General features: G+C 41.0%; 1 protein-coding gene across 4 annotated transcripts in view; it reads right to left on the reverse strand.

Annotated features, from left to right (window-relative positions):
* Positions 1 to 17,141, reverse strand: part of KHDRBS3 (KH RNA binding domain containing, signal transduction associated 3) — a 103,128-nt gene that overhangs the window by 48,425 nt on the left and 37,562 nt on the right. For all 4 annotated transcript variants that reach the window (XM_044294581.1, XM_044294582.1, XM_044294579.1 and 1 more), the window contains 3 exons: positions 10,773 to 10,900; positions 6,380 to 6,496; positions 5,949 to 6,095 (listed from right to left, as the gene is read on the reverse strand). In XM_044294581.1, the coding sequence (XP_044150516.1) occupies positions 5,949 to 6,095; positions 6,380 to 6,496; positions 10,773 to 10,900 (392 nt within the window). The remainder of the gene's footprint in view (positions 1 to 5,948; positions 6,096 to 6,379; positions 6,497 to 10,772; positions 10,901 to 17,141) is intronic.

The raw sequence follows: 17,141 nt of genomic DNA on the forward strand, positions 1-17,141 counted from the left end.
ATCAGGTGTAATGTAAAGTTTTGCACCTGTTCTGTGTTTTTGACCCACTCCTGGTTTTTGATCTAAAAAAATTGATGGAAATAACTGACCAAATAACTAAAGTGTGAACTTGGCCTTACTTATACTGATTTCAAGATATGCCAATCTTCGAAAATGGGTGCCAGTAACTACAGGTTACAAACAAACCCTGTGCGTAGTCTGATCTTGCAACCTTTCTTTTTAAATCATATTTTTTATTAATGTTTTCTTCCGCTTAAATACACCAAAATCAATACACTGTAACTCAAACAGGATGATAAGACATTAGTAGCCCTCGGTTACCTTTACTTCTTTATGCCCATCTTAACCTTATTGACCCCCTTCCCTTATCTGTGAGACGGACCCCTCTTCCAGTGTAATCTGACCTATTTTGCCATAAATTATTCCTTAACCTCAGATCTTGGATAGGGAATGATCGAACTTGTGTTTACAAGTTGGAGTTCGAGTTTTATTACAATTCCGATTTGGATTCCGCTACCACGGGCCATAACGGAACTCTATGAGGAGAATGCATAACGGAATGCCTTTAATAAGTCTATGGACCGCATAACGGATCCGTCTGGTTTCCACTATGAGGAAGAGGACTTCTGCATAACGGAAACCAGACGGATCAGTTATGCTCATCCCTAATCTTGGATCTTGGAAACATTCTCAGTAGGTCTACGTAGGAGATGTAGACACATAATGGTAACATCTACCCATTAAGCTCCCCTACTGTGGTTGATTTGAAGGAACAATAGATTGTATTCACCAGGCCTACAATGACTGATACTAGAGGCTAATATTATTTCCGTCTGTTGCCTATAGTCAGTCTTTTCAGACAACGGTTTGTAGGAACAGTGAGTGACACCAAATGTGAATCAAAGAACTACTGTACCACTGTGAAGACCTCCAACTGTCCTCCAAACAAACATGGAGCTGGATGAGTACTGAGCTAAATATGGGACACTTGACACCCAATGATTGAGATGTGAATTGCAGCCTCTCTAGAGTTTAGATACCATCTTGTGATATAGTACTTGGATTCCTTAACTTACAGTAACTTTAGATCAGTTTAGAGTTGACACCACTGTATGTGGAACTATGGGGCTATGACCACTCTAGGAGTTTTTCTTTACCACTTGAAACTATGAAACATGTACCCTGAAACCTACATTAGATGTATCACAAAAATGATCTGAACCAGACTTCCACAAGAGTTATGTACATGGACACATTACGGAGCCTTCATTGTACATAGCAAGAATAACTCCAACAGAAGTGCAACCGTACCTCTATATGGCTATGATTTCATACAACACCTACAGACTAACATCATGCCATGTTCCATGGTGGCTCAGTGGTTGGCCTCAGCACTGTTCCCTTGCAATACTGGGGTTATGTGTTTGAATTTCAACAATTGGACAATCTGCATGGAGTTTGTACGTATGTTCCGGTTTATACAATTAGGTTAATTTGGAATTTAGATTAGGAGTCCAACTAGGTCAGGGATCAAATATAAGTGATCACAATCTTTGTACAGCTCCATACCTTGTAACATAGCTCCATTCAGATCCCCTCCAAAGTGGAACAGGTAAACAGATAAACTACTGCTGAGAATCTCAGGGTCTTTGCCTACTGCTATCAGGCATGATATGATACTTCATTCTAATACATAAATGTGACCTTTGAGATGAACCGATTTAATATAAACTGCTTTGTCCGTAGGTTAGGATTGTGCAGAACTTAAAGGAAAGGAACCATTGTTAAATCACAAGTCCATAAGATGAAAACACTGGACTCTAGTCTCATTATCTGTATATAGGGACCCAGGATCTAATGGATGCCGTAAAATGTGGTAAAGATGCTTGATATATTCTTCATATTAAAAGGTTTATGTTCATTATATACAGTATATATATTATTTTATTTCTGGGATAATAAGCTTGAGAAGCTTTATAAGCTGTTCTGATCTTTCAAGGACAACCAAACATTCAGTGATGGATTTTCCCATTCTGTAGAAGTTAGTAGAATGGTCCGTCCTTGAATCATTCATTTCATTCTATCCTTCTTCTGAAGCATCAAAGGGAATACACGGCTACAAATCTAACCATGAGTAAAATGCGCACTGGGAGAGATGGGGTTTTACAAAAAGTTTAAGCATGAATGACGAATGATGAATTTCCTGCCGATATTTCCAAGGTTAAATGATTTACATGTTAGAGACTTTTTTTTTTCTTCCATAAAAAGCATACTTTTTGTTCACAGTTTGGGATTTCAGCTCAGGCCCATTTTCTTGATATTGATGACTCTATCCTTAGGATAGGTCATCAATATCAGATCGCTGGGGGTCTGATACCATCGATCTGCTGTTTTCAACAGAATTCAGAAACAGAACAGTGGCAGAAGCAGAAATCTCCATTGTCTGTGTACTGTGGGTCATGCTTACACGAATGGAAACTAGCATGGCCCCTACAGCAAGTACTGAGCCTTTAACTACTGACTACATCTACGGTTTTGCGAGGTGGAAGTGCCAGTTGTTGGACCTCCTCCGATCGGATATTGATGTCAGATCCTGTAGAGATGAGGGAAATCGATTCATTCAACTTGATTAGTTTATCAAAAACGGAGTTCTTCAGCAGGTAGGGGCTGTCCTCGTTGCTCAAGAGGCTCCCCTTTCTCACTTGATTGACAGGACTGGACATCCCAACCAGCTCCATCAATCTCATGCAGCTGCTCTAAGTGCAGACTCTGCTGCTGCAATCGAGGCAGTGACTGTGCATGAGACACAACACTTCCCGCGCATGGACTGTTATTAGTGCGTCAAATTAATTAAGAGGCCTGTGTCTCAAAAGATCTGCGGCATTTTACACCGATGGACTATTATAAGACTGAAGTATGTAATGCCCGTCTTAGTATATCTGCCCCATTGACTTATTTCCAACAAACAGTAGGCTGCAAATCCAGGTCTAGAATAATGTTGCTTAAAATTTCATAATTTTTGGCTTCTTATGTATCATGTAGAAGGTACATATATGTAATCTCTTATACTGTAACCCTTATCTCTCTCCAACATCATAAGACAAGTACAGTATGACATCTGACAGATAAATTCCACTTCATACGGAATACATTTCATTGCAGCCCAAACCACCCTGTCAGCATTGTGCCTACGCTCTACTTTTTACTACTCAGCCCAGTGGCTCCGTCAAAATTAAACGAAGCTTCAGAAAACTTCCGAGCTTTTGGAGCTTGTCAAACAGTCTATTTGGATTTGCCTGACCTCACTTGCAAAAAACTGAAATGTTCGTTCTACATCCTAGTACAGAGCCGCTATATACTACAACAGTTTCTAAAAACTTATTGTCACGATAAGTGTGGGGGGAAAACTCCACACTGAACACAGGAGGGAAGGGGAACAGTAACTGGGCCTGGGAACTAGGGAAGGAACAGGTCACCTCCTAGACAACCCTAATCCGGGCTCTGACTACCTATCAATATGAATAGACCTTCAAGGTAGGAATATTCATAAGCAGGATACCTAGGCCCTGATCTCCCTATAAGGCCCTGGAATAAGTATAGGACCAAAGACAACCTATTCCTCCCCAGATGGACGAATGGAAATCTCTGTTCTCAGGCCCAGATACAACAGGGAATATAACAAATACAAACAAATGCAACACTTAACTTCTGTAGAGATGGAAGAACAGGAACACCAGAGAGGATCTCACACCAGCTCATTCAAACCCAAATTAAGCTATCAACTGCATAGTCAGAAGGGATGGGGTGAGACTATAAAGGGTAGAAGTGATGACCACTAAGCAACAGCTGAGAAAAGGGAAGTGGCTATTAACCCTATCAACACTGAATCAAGAGAAATCAAAGAGGCTGTTAGATTCCTCGACGCTCAGCCAATCGCCTTGATTTCCTGACATCAGTCACCTGAGGGACCGTGACACTTATGGAGTAAACGAAAATGTAGAGTTAGCTTTTGAAAGCTTTGAACTTTAGATGTTATTCAGAACCTGGTCTTCAAAGAGGTGATCACAGCAGAGGTCTCCTCCTTATCTACGTTGGTAGGAACCAGTCTAATGCTCTACCACATGCAAAATGACCATCCAGCGACAGGGGGGGGGAGCAGCCAATAGCAGGCCGCGATGGCGACCAGCCTCCCTAGCATCACTCATGATGCTATGGAGGCAGGTCACTGAGGTGACTTGCTATTGGCAGCTCACCCTTGTTACTGGATGTTTTGATCCGCGCGACAGGGAGATGCAAGGGTGGCCTTGCAGGGATTCGGAGGGACGCGGGTACCGGGGAGTAGGTAATTATGCTCTAGAGGAGGGGCCCGGGTATTCTGGGGGTCATTATAGGAATTGGATAACCCCTTTAAATGGAAAAACTTACAATTTATTAAAGTGTATGTTTCCTCAAATTCTTCCTAGAATATTATGAATAAATTGACAGTTACCAGTTGGCGGGTTCCAAAACTAGTTGGCATTGATTGGGTAGGGTAAAGCATTATTCACATGTCCGTGTCTGTTGTTCCCATTTGTGATTATGCTCATGTTGCATCCATTTTTGTTTCAAGTGTCTGATTTTGGCCCTCTGTGTGTCATCCATTTTGCAAGACAGAAAACAAAAGGTGTCCCAATTTTGTCTCTTAGCAGAACACGTATAGCAGCTATGTACGGTCCATGGTTTTAACAGTCCCATAGACTTTGATCTTTTAATTGTGGACCAACAAAAACAAAACCAAAACATCTGTCTGAGTATACTCATTGAAATTAATGGATCTGTGTTTGGCCTATGGGGAACACAGACAGCGCAGATCCATGATTTGCTGAGTGAATATTGTCGGAGACTGAGGAACAATACAATGGAGAATTCTAAGGAAATTTTCCCCAGAATTGTTATATTATGGAAAATATGTCAGGAAAGCTGTCGATCTTCTTTAAGCCCAATTTTTTTTTATTAGCATAAAGATGAGCATATACATTAGATAACAGTGGTTTTAAAGGCTAAGGTCACCTCCAGGGGGATTTTTGCAGTGGGTCTTTTTTGAAACAGTTTTTGTTCTACAGCCTTCACCTTCAGTGTATCTTCAAACTATTGCTGTTTCACACTGAATCAATCAAGGAGCTGCTCTGACAGCTCGATGTGCAGCCTTTACATTGGCAAGATCAAACAATGTTCCTGCAGTCTGTGGAGGTAACCTGACAATCCTGGGGCCTCTGTCGTAGGAGGAAAGAGGGACCAGAATCAGGTTGGATTTTAAACATTTCCAATTGTTTGTTTCCTAGGGCAGAAGTGGGGTGTCTGGGGGATGGGAAAGGAGCTTCCTCTTTTTCTTGGCGTAAACATTTATCTTTAGCTAATCCAGTACATGTTCATGGGTGAGTCAGTAGCCACAGCTGTTGGCTGGACTTGCTTTCGCCTTACTGCAATATCATGTGTATGGCCAGTTTTAGTGCACCTGAGATTACCCTCTGGTTATCGTCATCCACTGAATATTAATCTATATGGTGCCAGAATATCTGTATGTATTTATTTATTAGGTAAATACGATCAATCTTTACGAAACAACAAAAGTTGTCAGAAAGCCCCTATATTCTTCGTCTACACCACACAATGTCCCTTTGGCATATCGGGATTTGTAGACACCATTGTATGTGGTCCCTAGACTTCTGCTCCAGGTACCTTGTACTACATGGTGGCCCACTTATTTATAAAAAGTCACTAAAATACGAGATATGTAAATGTAAATTTTAAAAAGTCATTCAACTCCTACATGTGGCACAAGAGCAATACCCCTTGACCATGAAAAGGGTCTTAAATAGAAATTTAAGCACTTGAATAAATAATGAGAACGTCAACAAAAAAGTCCAACAAGGCGCACACTGCCAACCAATGTATAAAAAGGCACTCACAGGAATAAGAAACTTTTTAATTTCTTCCAAGGCGTGCCCCATTCTGCCATAAGCTTCTGCTGGAGGAGCGAAGACCTCAATAAGAACATGGAGGTCATCGTTAAGATGAAAGTATTTTGTCTCTCCACTTTTTCTGAGCTCTTCTTCCTGCAATATAAAAGAGACGACATTATCTTACAAGCTCATAAGACAACATGGCGACAAGTCTAGTTCTGGTAGGAGTGTTCAGAGGTGTATCTAGGTTTTCACTAATCTGGTGTAAACATTCCCTATGACTATGACTAAATATTTTGCCCATGGCCAGAGCGGCTTGTTGGCATACTCTGGCATCTATGCCCCATCATCACCCCTTTAATGGCACATAAAGTAGCTACTACAAAGAACACAGATATACAAGAATACATAGGTTTTAGGAATTTTCTTAGAATTACCTTTGCTTTATCTCTCATGGATCCTTTGCCTAATATAGACATTTTGGTTAGGGTGTCTTCTTGTAATCTTTTCAAAGAATTGCCCCGTGGTCCCAGAAGTTTTCCAACAAAGTTAAACTATATAAATACAAATCAAATAAAAAAAGTGGTTTCATTGTAATTGCTACATTAATCTCACAGCTAGCCAAAATAATTCATATAAATACAATATATACTTATAGCGTCACCCCAGGAAAAAATATAATAAAAAATAATCAAAAAGCCCAACAAGATCATAACCTCCCCCACCCCCCCATTGTCTTCTGAAGGCCATGCTGCCCATGAGAACAAAGCATAGTTATCATGAGATGTTGAAACCTGTTAAAAGATGGAATACAGATGTGTTCGCCTTTAATAGGACAAAAGATATTAGCGATCTATCCTCAGAATAGGTCATCGATATCTGATCGGTTGGGGTCTGACACCCAGAACTCTGCCACACAGCTGTTTCAGGCAGACACAGGGCAGGAAATTATACAGTGTACAAAGCGGAAGCAGAAGGCAACTTAAATTGTGTAGTTTCGAGGAATGGAGTACTGAATAGGATCTGAGCTACAGTATCCAGTTATGGCTACTATACTGTGGATGGAGTCTTCTGCTTCCCACCGATCTGATATGAATGACTTATTCTGCAGATAGGACACCAATATCTGTGGCCCTGAGATTCCCTTTAATTGTACTCAAATATTGCCAACCCTAACCCCAATTTCTCACAAAACAAATTCATTATTGTTGTTCTTTTTATTTTTCTTGCTCAAATACAAAAACATGACAATTAACATTTTTGTTTTTTTCATTTTGTTGTTATGCACCCTTCCTTTTCTTGGCAAGGTATGTGGTTATAATATCCTGTACTGGTTGTATTCTGGAGTCATGTTATTGGGATGTTCAATACAATATTGTGATACAGTATGCTAGCAAAACCCTGGACAGGTTGTAATTCACATCATAACCACTAGGTGTCCACATTTAGACACAGAGCATACATATCTCCTGGCAGAGTATCACAAAATTATATTTTATTTCAAAGCTGGTCATCTCGTGAGATACAAAGAAGGAAAGGTAAAGGACATATCTGTAGTTTGTATATTGTACAAACTCTTAGTTAGCTCATGATTTGCACTGATTTAGAAGAGGATAGTGTTCAAAAAGAGAATAGGGATCTCCAGAACGGTGTTTTTTTTTTGTTTTTGCCTGTGGTTCCACTTTGACTTATTCCTATCATGTAAATTCAGTCCAATAAAATATCAGTTCTAAAAAGACTAAGGCTGGTTTCACACGGGCGTTGCGGAAAAATGTGCGGGTGCGTTGCGGAAACACCCGCGATTTTTCCGCGCGAGTGCAAAACATTGTAATGCGTTTTGCACTCGCGTGAGAAAAATCGCGCATGTTTGGTACCCAAACCCGAACTTCTTCACAGAAGTTCGGGCTTGGGATTGATGTTCTGAAGATTGTATTATTTTCCCTTATAACATGGTTATAAGGGAAAATAATAGCATTCTGAATACAGAATGCTTAGTATAATAGTGCTGGAAGGGTTAAAAATAATAAAAAAGTTAACTCACCTTATCCCCATGATCGTGTAGATCCCGGTCTGTTCTTTAGCTGTGGACTGAATGACCTTTGGTGATGTCAGATCACATGCTCCAATCACATGGTCCATCACCATGGTGATGGAGCATGTGATCTGACATCACCACAGGTCCTTTAGCCACAGCTAAAGAACAGGCCGACCGGGAACTAGGCGATCATGGGGATAAGGTGAGTTAACTTTTTTTATTTTTTTTAACCCTCCCAGCACTATTATACTAAGCATTCTGTATTCAGAATGCTATTATTTTCCCTTATAACCATGTTATAAGGGAAAATAATACAGTGAATAGACTGTCACCTAGAGCCCATGTGTGGAAATCGCACCGCATCCGCACTTGCTTGCGGATGCTTGCGATTTTCACGCAACCCCATTCATTTCTATGGGGCCTGCGTTACGTGAAAAACGCTGAATATAGAACATGCTGCGATTTTCACGCAACGCATAAGTGATGCGTGAAAATCACCGCTCATGTGAACAGCCCCATAGAAATGAATGGGTCAGGATTCAGTGCGGGTGCAATGCGTTCAACTCACGCATCGCACCCGCACGGAAATCTCGCCCGTGTGAAAGGGGCCTAATAGTACCAAAAAGTAATTGAGTCCAGGCAAGATGTTAATACTGTACAGTATATATAATGGGGTATTCCTATTTTACCTCTGACCAAGGGGTTCTCACTGCTGGAACATTTATGAACAGTTGTTGCCTTGGTGGGTTGTGAGGCCCATCTTTCTATACATTTTCAAGAACATAGATGAAGAGGTTGATAAATAGAACACTGTTGAAGAGCGTCTGCCACCAACCAGGCGCACGCGCAGTTCAGTTATTGAAGCCACTGCCCACAGTGGGTAACAGATGGCGCACACGTAAAAGAGATGCGCGCATGTGCGCGATTTTCCACCGGCCTCATGATGAGGTCACCAAGGCTGGGAGGTAGAGAGAAGAGGAGGGGAGGAGCAGGGTTCTAATCTGATGGGCGCAGCTGGACTGTAGCACGGAAAAGTACAGCCCCTTTTAAAATAATTAACATAATTATACAAATGTGCTTTTCGGGGGCTAGAAAAGATTAGCACAGAGGTATATTGTAAATGACAATCGAAGAGCTGCACTGCCACCCAGACAGTTACAAATGATCATGGTTGGTGACAGACTCCCTTTCAGCCTCCCATACACATTGTGTATTGACAGTCAAACCAGACCTCATCTGTCGGGGGAGAGTTGCTGAGCTTTTTCTTCCACCACTATTGAAATTGATTCTCCCTGTCTATATAGAGTCTCGCAAATATTGTTATGCTTGCGGTGACATTACAGAAAACCCACTGACGCGTTTCGACACCAAAAAATACACAGATGGTGCTTCGAGAGAAATGTAAAAATAGAAGAAAGCTGGAAAGGTGCAAAAAGACTGCATTGGATTTTGCTAATGTGCGACATGCACAGCTATATTTTCTGGCTGCCAGATACTCAGCTCTACATGGTACTGGGAGACACTCTGCTGGTGCCTTAGGATTTGAACAAAATGTGGCTTTAAATGTTAAGTCCACATTACAGTGTCACATTCAAATATCTCCATATTATTTTTTTTTTATATGTATTAAGATAAACTAAATAAAAATCACTGTCCCCTTCTCGATTTGACATTCTTGACATCAATCAGCAGTGCTGATCAAGGAGACCTTCATCAATGTGTTCTGCTTGCACTCTCATCGATAACTCAATAAGAAAAAGCACAGAATATAGTCCCATGACTCATACACGCCATCTAAAAACGAAAAATTGCTGTCTATGAGCAACAAATTCAATAAGTGTCTACATGAGAAAGGATTCTTTAAAGTTAGGGTAATCAAGCTACGCCGTACCACAAGAGTTATTAATGGTAGATACTACGGGATACTCTAAGGACTAGAGATGAGCAAAGCTCTTAAAATTCAATTCGTGTTTGACTGGTCAAATCAATTGATTTGATTTAGGTGAAAATTGATTCAGCCTAAATCAAAAGTGCCCAAACTGGGCTGAAACTTTGTGTATGACACTAAGGTCTCCGTTTTTGTTGTCGTTTCTCACCTTTTGGATTTCATCAAGCTCTGTCTCAGTCTCTATACTCTCCTGCTCCCTGACTCTGCATTTGACTTTGTCTCTAAAACTCACTAGAATCACCAAAACTTCTGATCAGATTCCACCATGAATTTTTTGTGAATTTTTTTTAAAATTAATTTGATCATCTCTACTAAGGACAAATGGCATTTGGTGATAGAATTAAAGGGATTGGCCATTTTCCATAATTAGCTATTAGCCATTTTCCATAATTAGCTGTAAATACAATAAGCCACTGACAGATACATATTTTTTACAGGTTCCTCCCCTGTCCCTGGTGAGCAGCACCACACCCGTGTAAGTATATAACAAGCCAAGCTCCTTTGATGGATGGGTCTAGTCATGTGCCCCTCCATCTTAGGGCTGGAGCACAGAGCAGGGGTTGGCCCTGCCTAGAAGAGGACATCAGGGCTTAAGCTGTGCTACAACAAAAACATTTGTCCCCAGCAGACTCAAAGCGCAACTTAGAATTGTCATGTGGAGCAAGGAAGTCCGTGGCTGCCTCCTTCTGTAGGAACTCATTCCCAAACATCAACCAAGGACAGTTTCGTAGGAAGCCAATTAAACTCGCAGTATTTTTTAGAGTTTAGGAGGAAACCCACCAAACATGGGAAGAACATACAAACTCCATGCTTGGTCACATTCGATCCTAGAACCCCAGTGACTTACTTTAGGAAACTGTTTAATAGGGATTAGGACTTTTTGTGCCAGCTTCATGTTCTTGTTGATCACTACATCGATATATTGGTCGTCAGTGCTGTCGACATTCTCCTCATCCTTCTGAATCTTTTCAATTTCTGTAAAACAGGAAAAAAAAAATATATATATTACATTTCAATTCTACAGAACTATATCATTCAGAGACACACATTTCTCACGCAACATGAATTCCCAAGTGTCTAAAAACAACAAAATGTAAGATTTTTACGATTTACCCCTCACACTGTTCTCATGGCGTTAAATCAATGGAGCCCACTGTACGGAATACTATTTGGGAAAATGAGAAAATTGTCCAACTGCCAGGAGGGATCACTTCTTCACTTGAATGATAAAATCTAAGAGAAAAACCAAGTTATAAGCACAACGCTTATGCGTTTCAGAGGCACCTTGCTATAGTTAAGATGACAGGGTGGGTGGGCCTGAAACACGTAAGCATTGTGCTACAAACTCCGTTTTTTGGGATTTTACTGTTCAAATAAAAAGTCTTTGAGTGTTTCCTGTGGGCGCTGGACAGTCTTCTAGTTTTCCCTGGTACTGGCATGCTTGGCTAGAGTAAGGTCGGTGCCTCAGAGTGGAGATGTGGTGGTGAGGAGCTTTTTCATCGTTCCTTTTGTAGACTATATATTGTTTACCTCCTACATGGACAGCATGATTCCACAGTGGATGGACAGGGCAGTCACTTCCACTGTAGATAGGAACAGAACTATTAGTCTTCCTTATATATGAACAGATGAGATGGAATCAGGAGTTTGTGCATGTGTCGGGGAGAGGGAAATTCTGTCTCCGTCCACAGAAGAAGTGATGGACCAGCCATAGCTCAGAATGGGAACCTGGTAAAGAACACAATGTCAGCCGAAGCAGGATTTTCAGAAGAGGAAAAGCGGGTTCCCAACTTCAGGTCAGTAAGTATACAGTATTACAAACTTTCTTCTACAGGTGTGTTAAGGGTAAGTCTGGGTTTTTGGGAACTGTTGGGTCCCAGAAAGCCCCTTTCATTCCCCCACATTTTAATAGCTGAAACGCAGACATTGATGATATCAGGTACAGCATTAACGTGACCATTTCAGCCAATTACCAGTCTCAGCTTGGATGCACACTTGTATAGAGGATACTTGCCTGCTGAGACCAGTAATTCATGATATTTTTTAATTTTATACCATTTGCATTATTTGCAGCATAATTTGCTGCAAAGACGCCAACTGCAGATAATAGCCAAAGGTCTATGATAAACATGAAACATTTTTGTTTCTTTTTGTTCATTTAGTGCTATTTTTGTCTCTTACTTCTTTTCGAAAAATGCAGCATGCTAAAGGTCTTGGTGTTTTTTCAGGTGTTGTGACATCACCTTCTCTACTGCGGAAATGAAATGCCATGAAGAAACCGCCAGTGATGAGCCACAGTGGGGGAGATTTATCAGGACTGACATTGCCAGACACCAGTCTTAATCCCCCGTGCACCACAGTGAGAGGCCTAATTTATTAAGTGGCAGATGCAAATTAATAAATTACCGGGTAGGTGCATCTCTCACCCTCAGTGCGCCAGAAACTCAAATCTATGCCAACTCAGGGGCTGGGGTAGACTTCAGCTATAGTTTATGCCAGTTCAGGGCATAAATGATAGTAAATCTGAGCTTCTAATGATCAAAAAGTCACAAATAACGGTGCAAATATTACAGCAATGATAATGTGCAAAAAACTGCAGAAAAAAAAAGCCACAGAAACCACAGGAGGCAAAAAAGGGAAATAAATGGCAGGGTTTTTTTTTGTTTGTTTTTTTAAGGTAGATTTACGGACCAAAAAAAAATAAAAAAAAGTGGATATGCTGAAATACTAGACACAACCTACTAACAGGTATGGTGCTGTTCCTAGAAGAAAAAAAAATAAAAGGTAAATCCTCCTTTAAATAAAAACTGTTTAAAGTATTTTTCTACATCTGTAAACACTTCCATTGTAATATTTATTATTTTAATAAAGTGCAGTCCACACTTTGTCCTCTATTATCACTACTGTAAATCATTCCATGTTTTCGTCACAACTCTGCCTGTCTATCCGTTGAACTGGCCTGCCTGCAACGCTACATTTACCCTGCCGTGGGCGCCGATCACCAGAGGCTGGCAAAGCAGGACCAGCAGCCATCGCCTGATCATCGGGACGGATTCCATTTAAAAAGGGCTAATAGTCATGTGAGGTGCGGTGGAAAATTAATTGAAATCTGAAAATAAATATGTTGGGATGAGCTCAGCTATTTCCCCATAACCCTGTAATATCATATAGTATCGGCAAGAGAAACAACACGTGGTAGTTTAGATTAGATTTGCCTTTACACCGTAGCAAATACTGCACATGTATTCTTCCATATGCAGAGATGTGGTCATAAAAAACACACTTTTGTGATACTGTGTCATGAGATGTCTATCTATATACATCTATTTTCAGCCACCTAGAGGTTGTTATGTCAGCTGCAAGTTGGCATCCATAATCAAATTTGAGCTAAGGAACCGTGGGGTCCCACAGCAGAACCTATGATAGAGTCCCTGCTTGCAAAATGACCACCATCTGTGGAAAGATTATGACCACTATGGTCATTGCTCTGTTCTTACATGCTTGTTTGCCTCCTCTTGACTCTGAGGCTTTTTGAGGGTGATTTGGGGTCATCACATCCATGCCTGTTCACGGGGTAAATGGGGATAGGTGGCTAACCAATAGCCCCAGCTCATAACATCCCTGATCCTGGCATCCACCAAATGAGGACATTGGAAAGAATTACGGTAGACGGCCCATGAAGCTTCTTGGCAGATCCCTTTTACAGTGGTGGGATCTACCAAAATTTTGTGAAAGCGTCCCATCATCTGACACTGGTACTGGGGATAGGGCCCTCACCCAACAATATTTTTCCCTTGTGGCCTTCATCAACCAGAAGAGCCACTTTCACCCAACATACAAGGGCCCACTGCCACCTGCCTGCCGGCCTAGTAGTAAAGCCTATGTGCTTGATTGCATTTGATCAGTCATTAACCTTGTATTAAAGCAGAATGGATCATTTCCCATTAGCAGGGTAAAGGGATAACAAACTCAGTGCCGCTGCTCTGTGCTGAAGTTCATTTACATTCCCCTAACGACGTGAGAGCGGGATTTGTTGCCATTGATTAAATGCGAAGTTACATTACTGAATCCAATGGAGCAGAACAGGAGCCATGCCGAGATTTAACCTAAAGCCTTGACATCCAGGATTGTATAGATTTCCTCTTGTCTGGGGTTTCAGGTGCCCATTTTTCAGTCTACCTTCAGAAGATGTACAAATGTAGCTGAGTTGGGTTTGTCGGTGTAGTAAAGCTGACTTTCTCATTTGGTAGAGCTCATAGCGACATTAAGGGGGTCTTCCAGTTTTACATATATAAAGCCTTGGTATTGTGTAATGTGCTTTCTATTATATTTTGTGCTTTAAAGGGGTCTTCTGTGACTCCAAAAGCTCATGAAATTGCACAAAGTGCTATAAAATAATAGAAGCCTTAGTTGATAGGTCATTACTATCAGATCAGTGGGGGTCCAACTCCCCAACTCCTGGGACCCCCACTGAACAGCTGTTAGAAGAGGCCAGGAGCTCTGTAGCCTCTTCCTAGGCCAGTGACATCACCGTACATTGGTCGCATGACCTAGTTGCAGGTCAGCCCCATTAAAGACAATGGGGCTGAGCTGCAATACCAATCACAGCCACTATACAATTTAAGGCGCTGCACTTGGTAAACTGCCGGATGCATGCCATGCTTAACAGAGCTCAGGTGAGCGCCACTGCTCAGTGCGGGTGTCTGGACTCAGACGCCCGCCGACGTAATAATGATAACTTATCTTAATGCTAAGACATCATTGTCAATTCCTGGATAAAGTGTCAACCTACCGTTCCAGCCCTGCCATTCCGGAGCTCCCTGACTATCTCCATCTAGTGCTGCTGCAATAGGGTCTCTGACTACCCCACATGATAGATGCAGTCAGTCACTTAACACTGCAGCATCAGTCTCTCTGCAGAGATCATGTCCCTGACTACCCTATGTGGCCACTAAGATCATTGATGGCTGAGGGATTCTTGTGGGGTAGTCGTAGAGGTCATCACTTTAATGCCGGAAACAAAGACCTAGACTTGCAAAGAGCACTGGAATGGCGATGCTAGAATGGAGGGGGATTGGACAGGTGAGCAGGGCTTCTTTACATACATACAAGTGTCAAGGATGTGGAGCTTCACTGTGAAGTGCTTTCTGCACTGAGCCGCTTCACAGCTCCTCCTCTTTGCTCTGAGTGACAACTGTAGCATCCAACCAGGAGACCACTACAGCTGTCACTCAGCAGAAGAAAGGGACTGGGAAGACACTTAATGAGAGAGCACTTCACCATGACTTTCCGTCTACCGGGCAATTTCAGGATGAGAAGAGAAACTGGCAGAATAAATGTTCATAATCTCACTACTCCTGATAATAAAAATGTCTGCTTTCCTCAGCCACTTAGTCAACATTCCTGACAGATTCCTTTAAGAGGCATCATGGAATATAACAAGTGACTTCACAGAATCAGGAAGTCTTCTCATCCTGAATTTGCATTTGACGCTTTGTTTAGTGGACATGGTCATAATCCAGATTACAGATTTAATATACTGTAGAATTAGACTCTGTCAAGATCTATTCTATTGACTGGTGCATTTTAAAATTCTGCACACAGAAAACGGCAGGATATTTTTAATCAATGCTATTTGAAAAGTGCCAGGATACAATCCATTGCAAAAGTGTACACACCCTTTAAAAATAAAGAACTGAATGAAGATAAAAAATAAAATAAATGAAGCACAGACTGTAGAAATTGAACACCAATGACCAAAACACAATCCTAGATCAGCGTCCTTGAAGAACCTGTGTAGAACGTTTATGGATTACTTACTACCTTCAGCAAGATGATCAAACACATTCCATAGAATCTGCCTTCTAAAACTATAACTCCTAGCATGGCTAGACGCTCAGCTGGGAGTTGCAAGCTGGAGACCACTGGTATTGAAGGTCTACCAACTAGTGGCCATCAGTTTTATTGGTTCTTAATCCAAGTGAACCTGTTAGGTTGCAAATGTGAGCCAACCTGTATCTATAACCCCACTCTTTCTATGCCTAGGGGAGTCCAGGGGGTGGTTCTACTCTGCATTAATGTGCATGGGCACCTATGCATGAATGTGCAAACTGAGATTTCGGTCACTCAATAAGTAGGCCCGCCCGCTGGACTCCTAAGCATAGAAAGAGCAGGGCTTTCCTACAAACCTATGTATCGATCTGCTCAGCTCCTCCTGCTCTACAACATGCAATCTGCAGAATGGACAGCATTTGCAATGTGGCAGATGCCCTTTAAAAAGCAGGGATTGCTGCAGATTGAATTTTATACAAAATGGAAAAAAAAAAAAATCTCGACCCAGCCAAGACATAAAGAGGACAAGAGGTCCGCGAAAATAATTGTTATAAGCAAATAGAAGCAAAAGGAACTTTATCACAAACTGACATCGGCACATGAAAAATAGGGCAGAACGCCGGAGTGTTGACACAAGTTTCATACAAAATTGCCAAAAACATAAATAAATTGCAATACAGAGCTCAATTCTGGAGAAAAATGATGACACAGGTCCCAAGGCGATCGCAAGCTAATTTATCTCCGTTACCAATGGCGACTCTTTAAGCTGAAATCCGTGAAACCTTTAAAAAAGAGCAAACGTAAAAACCTCTGCTGCAACTTAAAGGGAATCCATCATCAGAAAACGGTCTATTGTTTATGTCGAGATTTCCTGTTAACCAGTTCAAGACCCCCTTTTTACCCCCTTTCTCCATCAGATACATTTTCAGTACATGAGGATTTAAAAGCATTATTATTTTTTTTATTTGGTTATTAGAATAACTTTCATCTTTTTGGATGATGTACATAGAGCTTTCTTATTGTGTTATTTTTATATTATGGTATTTTTTGTTATTTTTTTTAAAGTATACCCCGGAGTCTGTTTCTCTCTTTTTTTAAATAGCACAAAGTGCAACTAAAATACATTTTAAAAAATAGTATTTGTTAAATAGAGGGCTGCAGTGCAGGCTAGTGGTAGCATTTAAAATAAATTTTTATTTATTATTATTTATTTTTTATTAGGCTACATGCACATGACCGTATGTATTTTTACAGTCCGCAAAATACGGATCCGAAAAAAAATACGGATGACATCTAGCAGTGTTGAATCATTTATCAACTTTGTTGTCCATAATGAATAGACTACATCATTGTGGAGGGACATAGAGGCTCTGTTGGATTTGGC

This window comes from Bufo gargarizans, chromosome 5 (genome assembly GCF_014858855.1).
Source record: "Bufo gargarizans isolate SCDJY-AF-19 chromosome 5, ASM1485885v1, whole genome shotgun sequence".
NCBI classification, from domain to species: domain Eukaryota; kingdom Metazoa; phylum Chordata; class Amphibia; order Anura; family Bufonidae; genus Bufo; species Bufo gargarizans.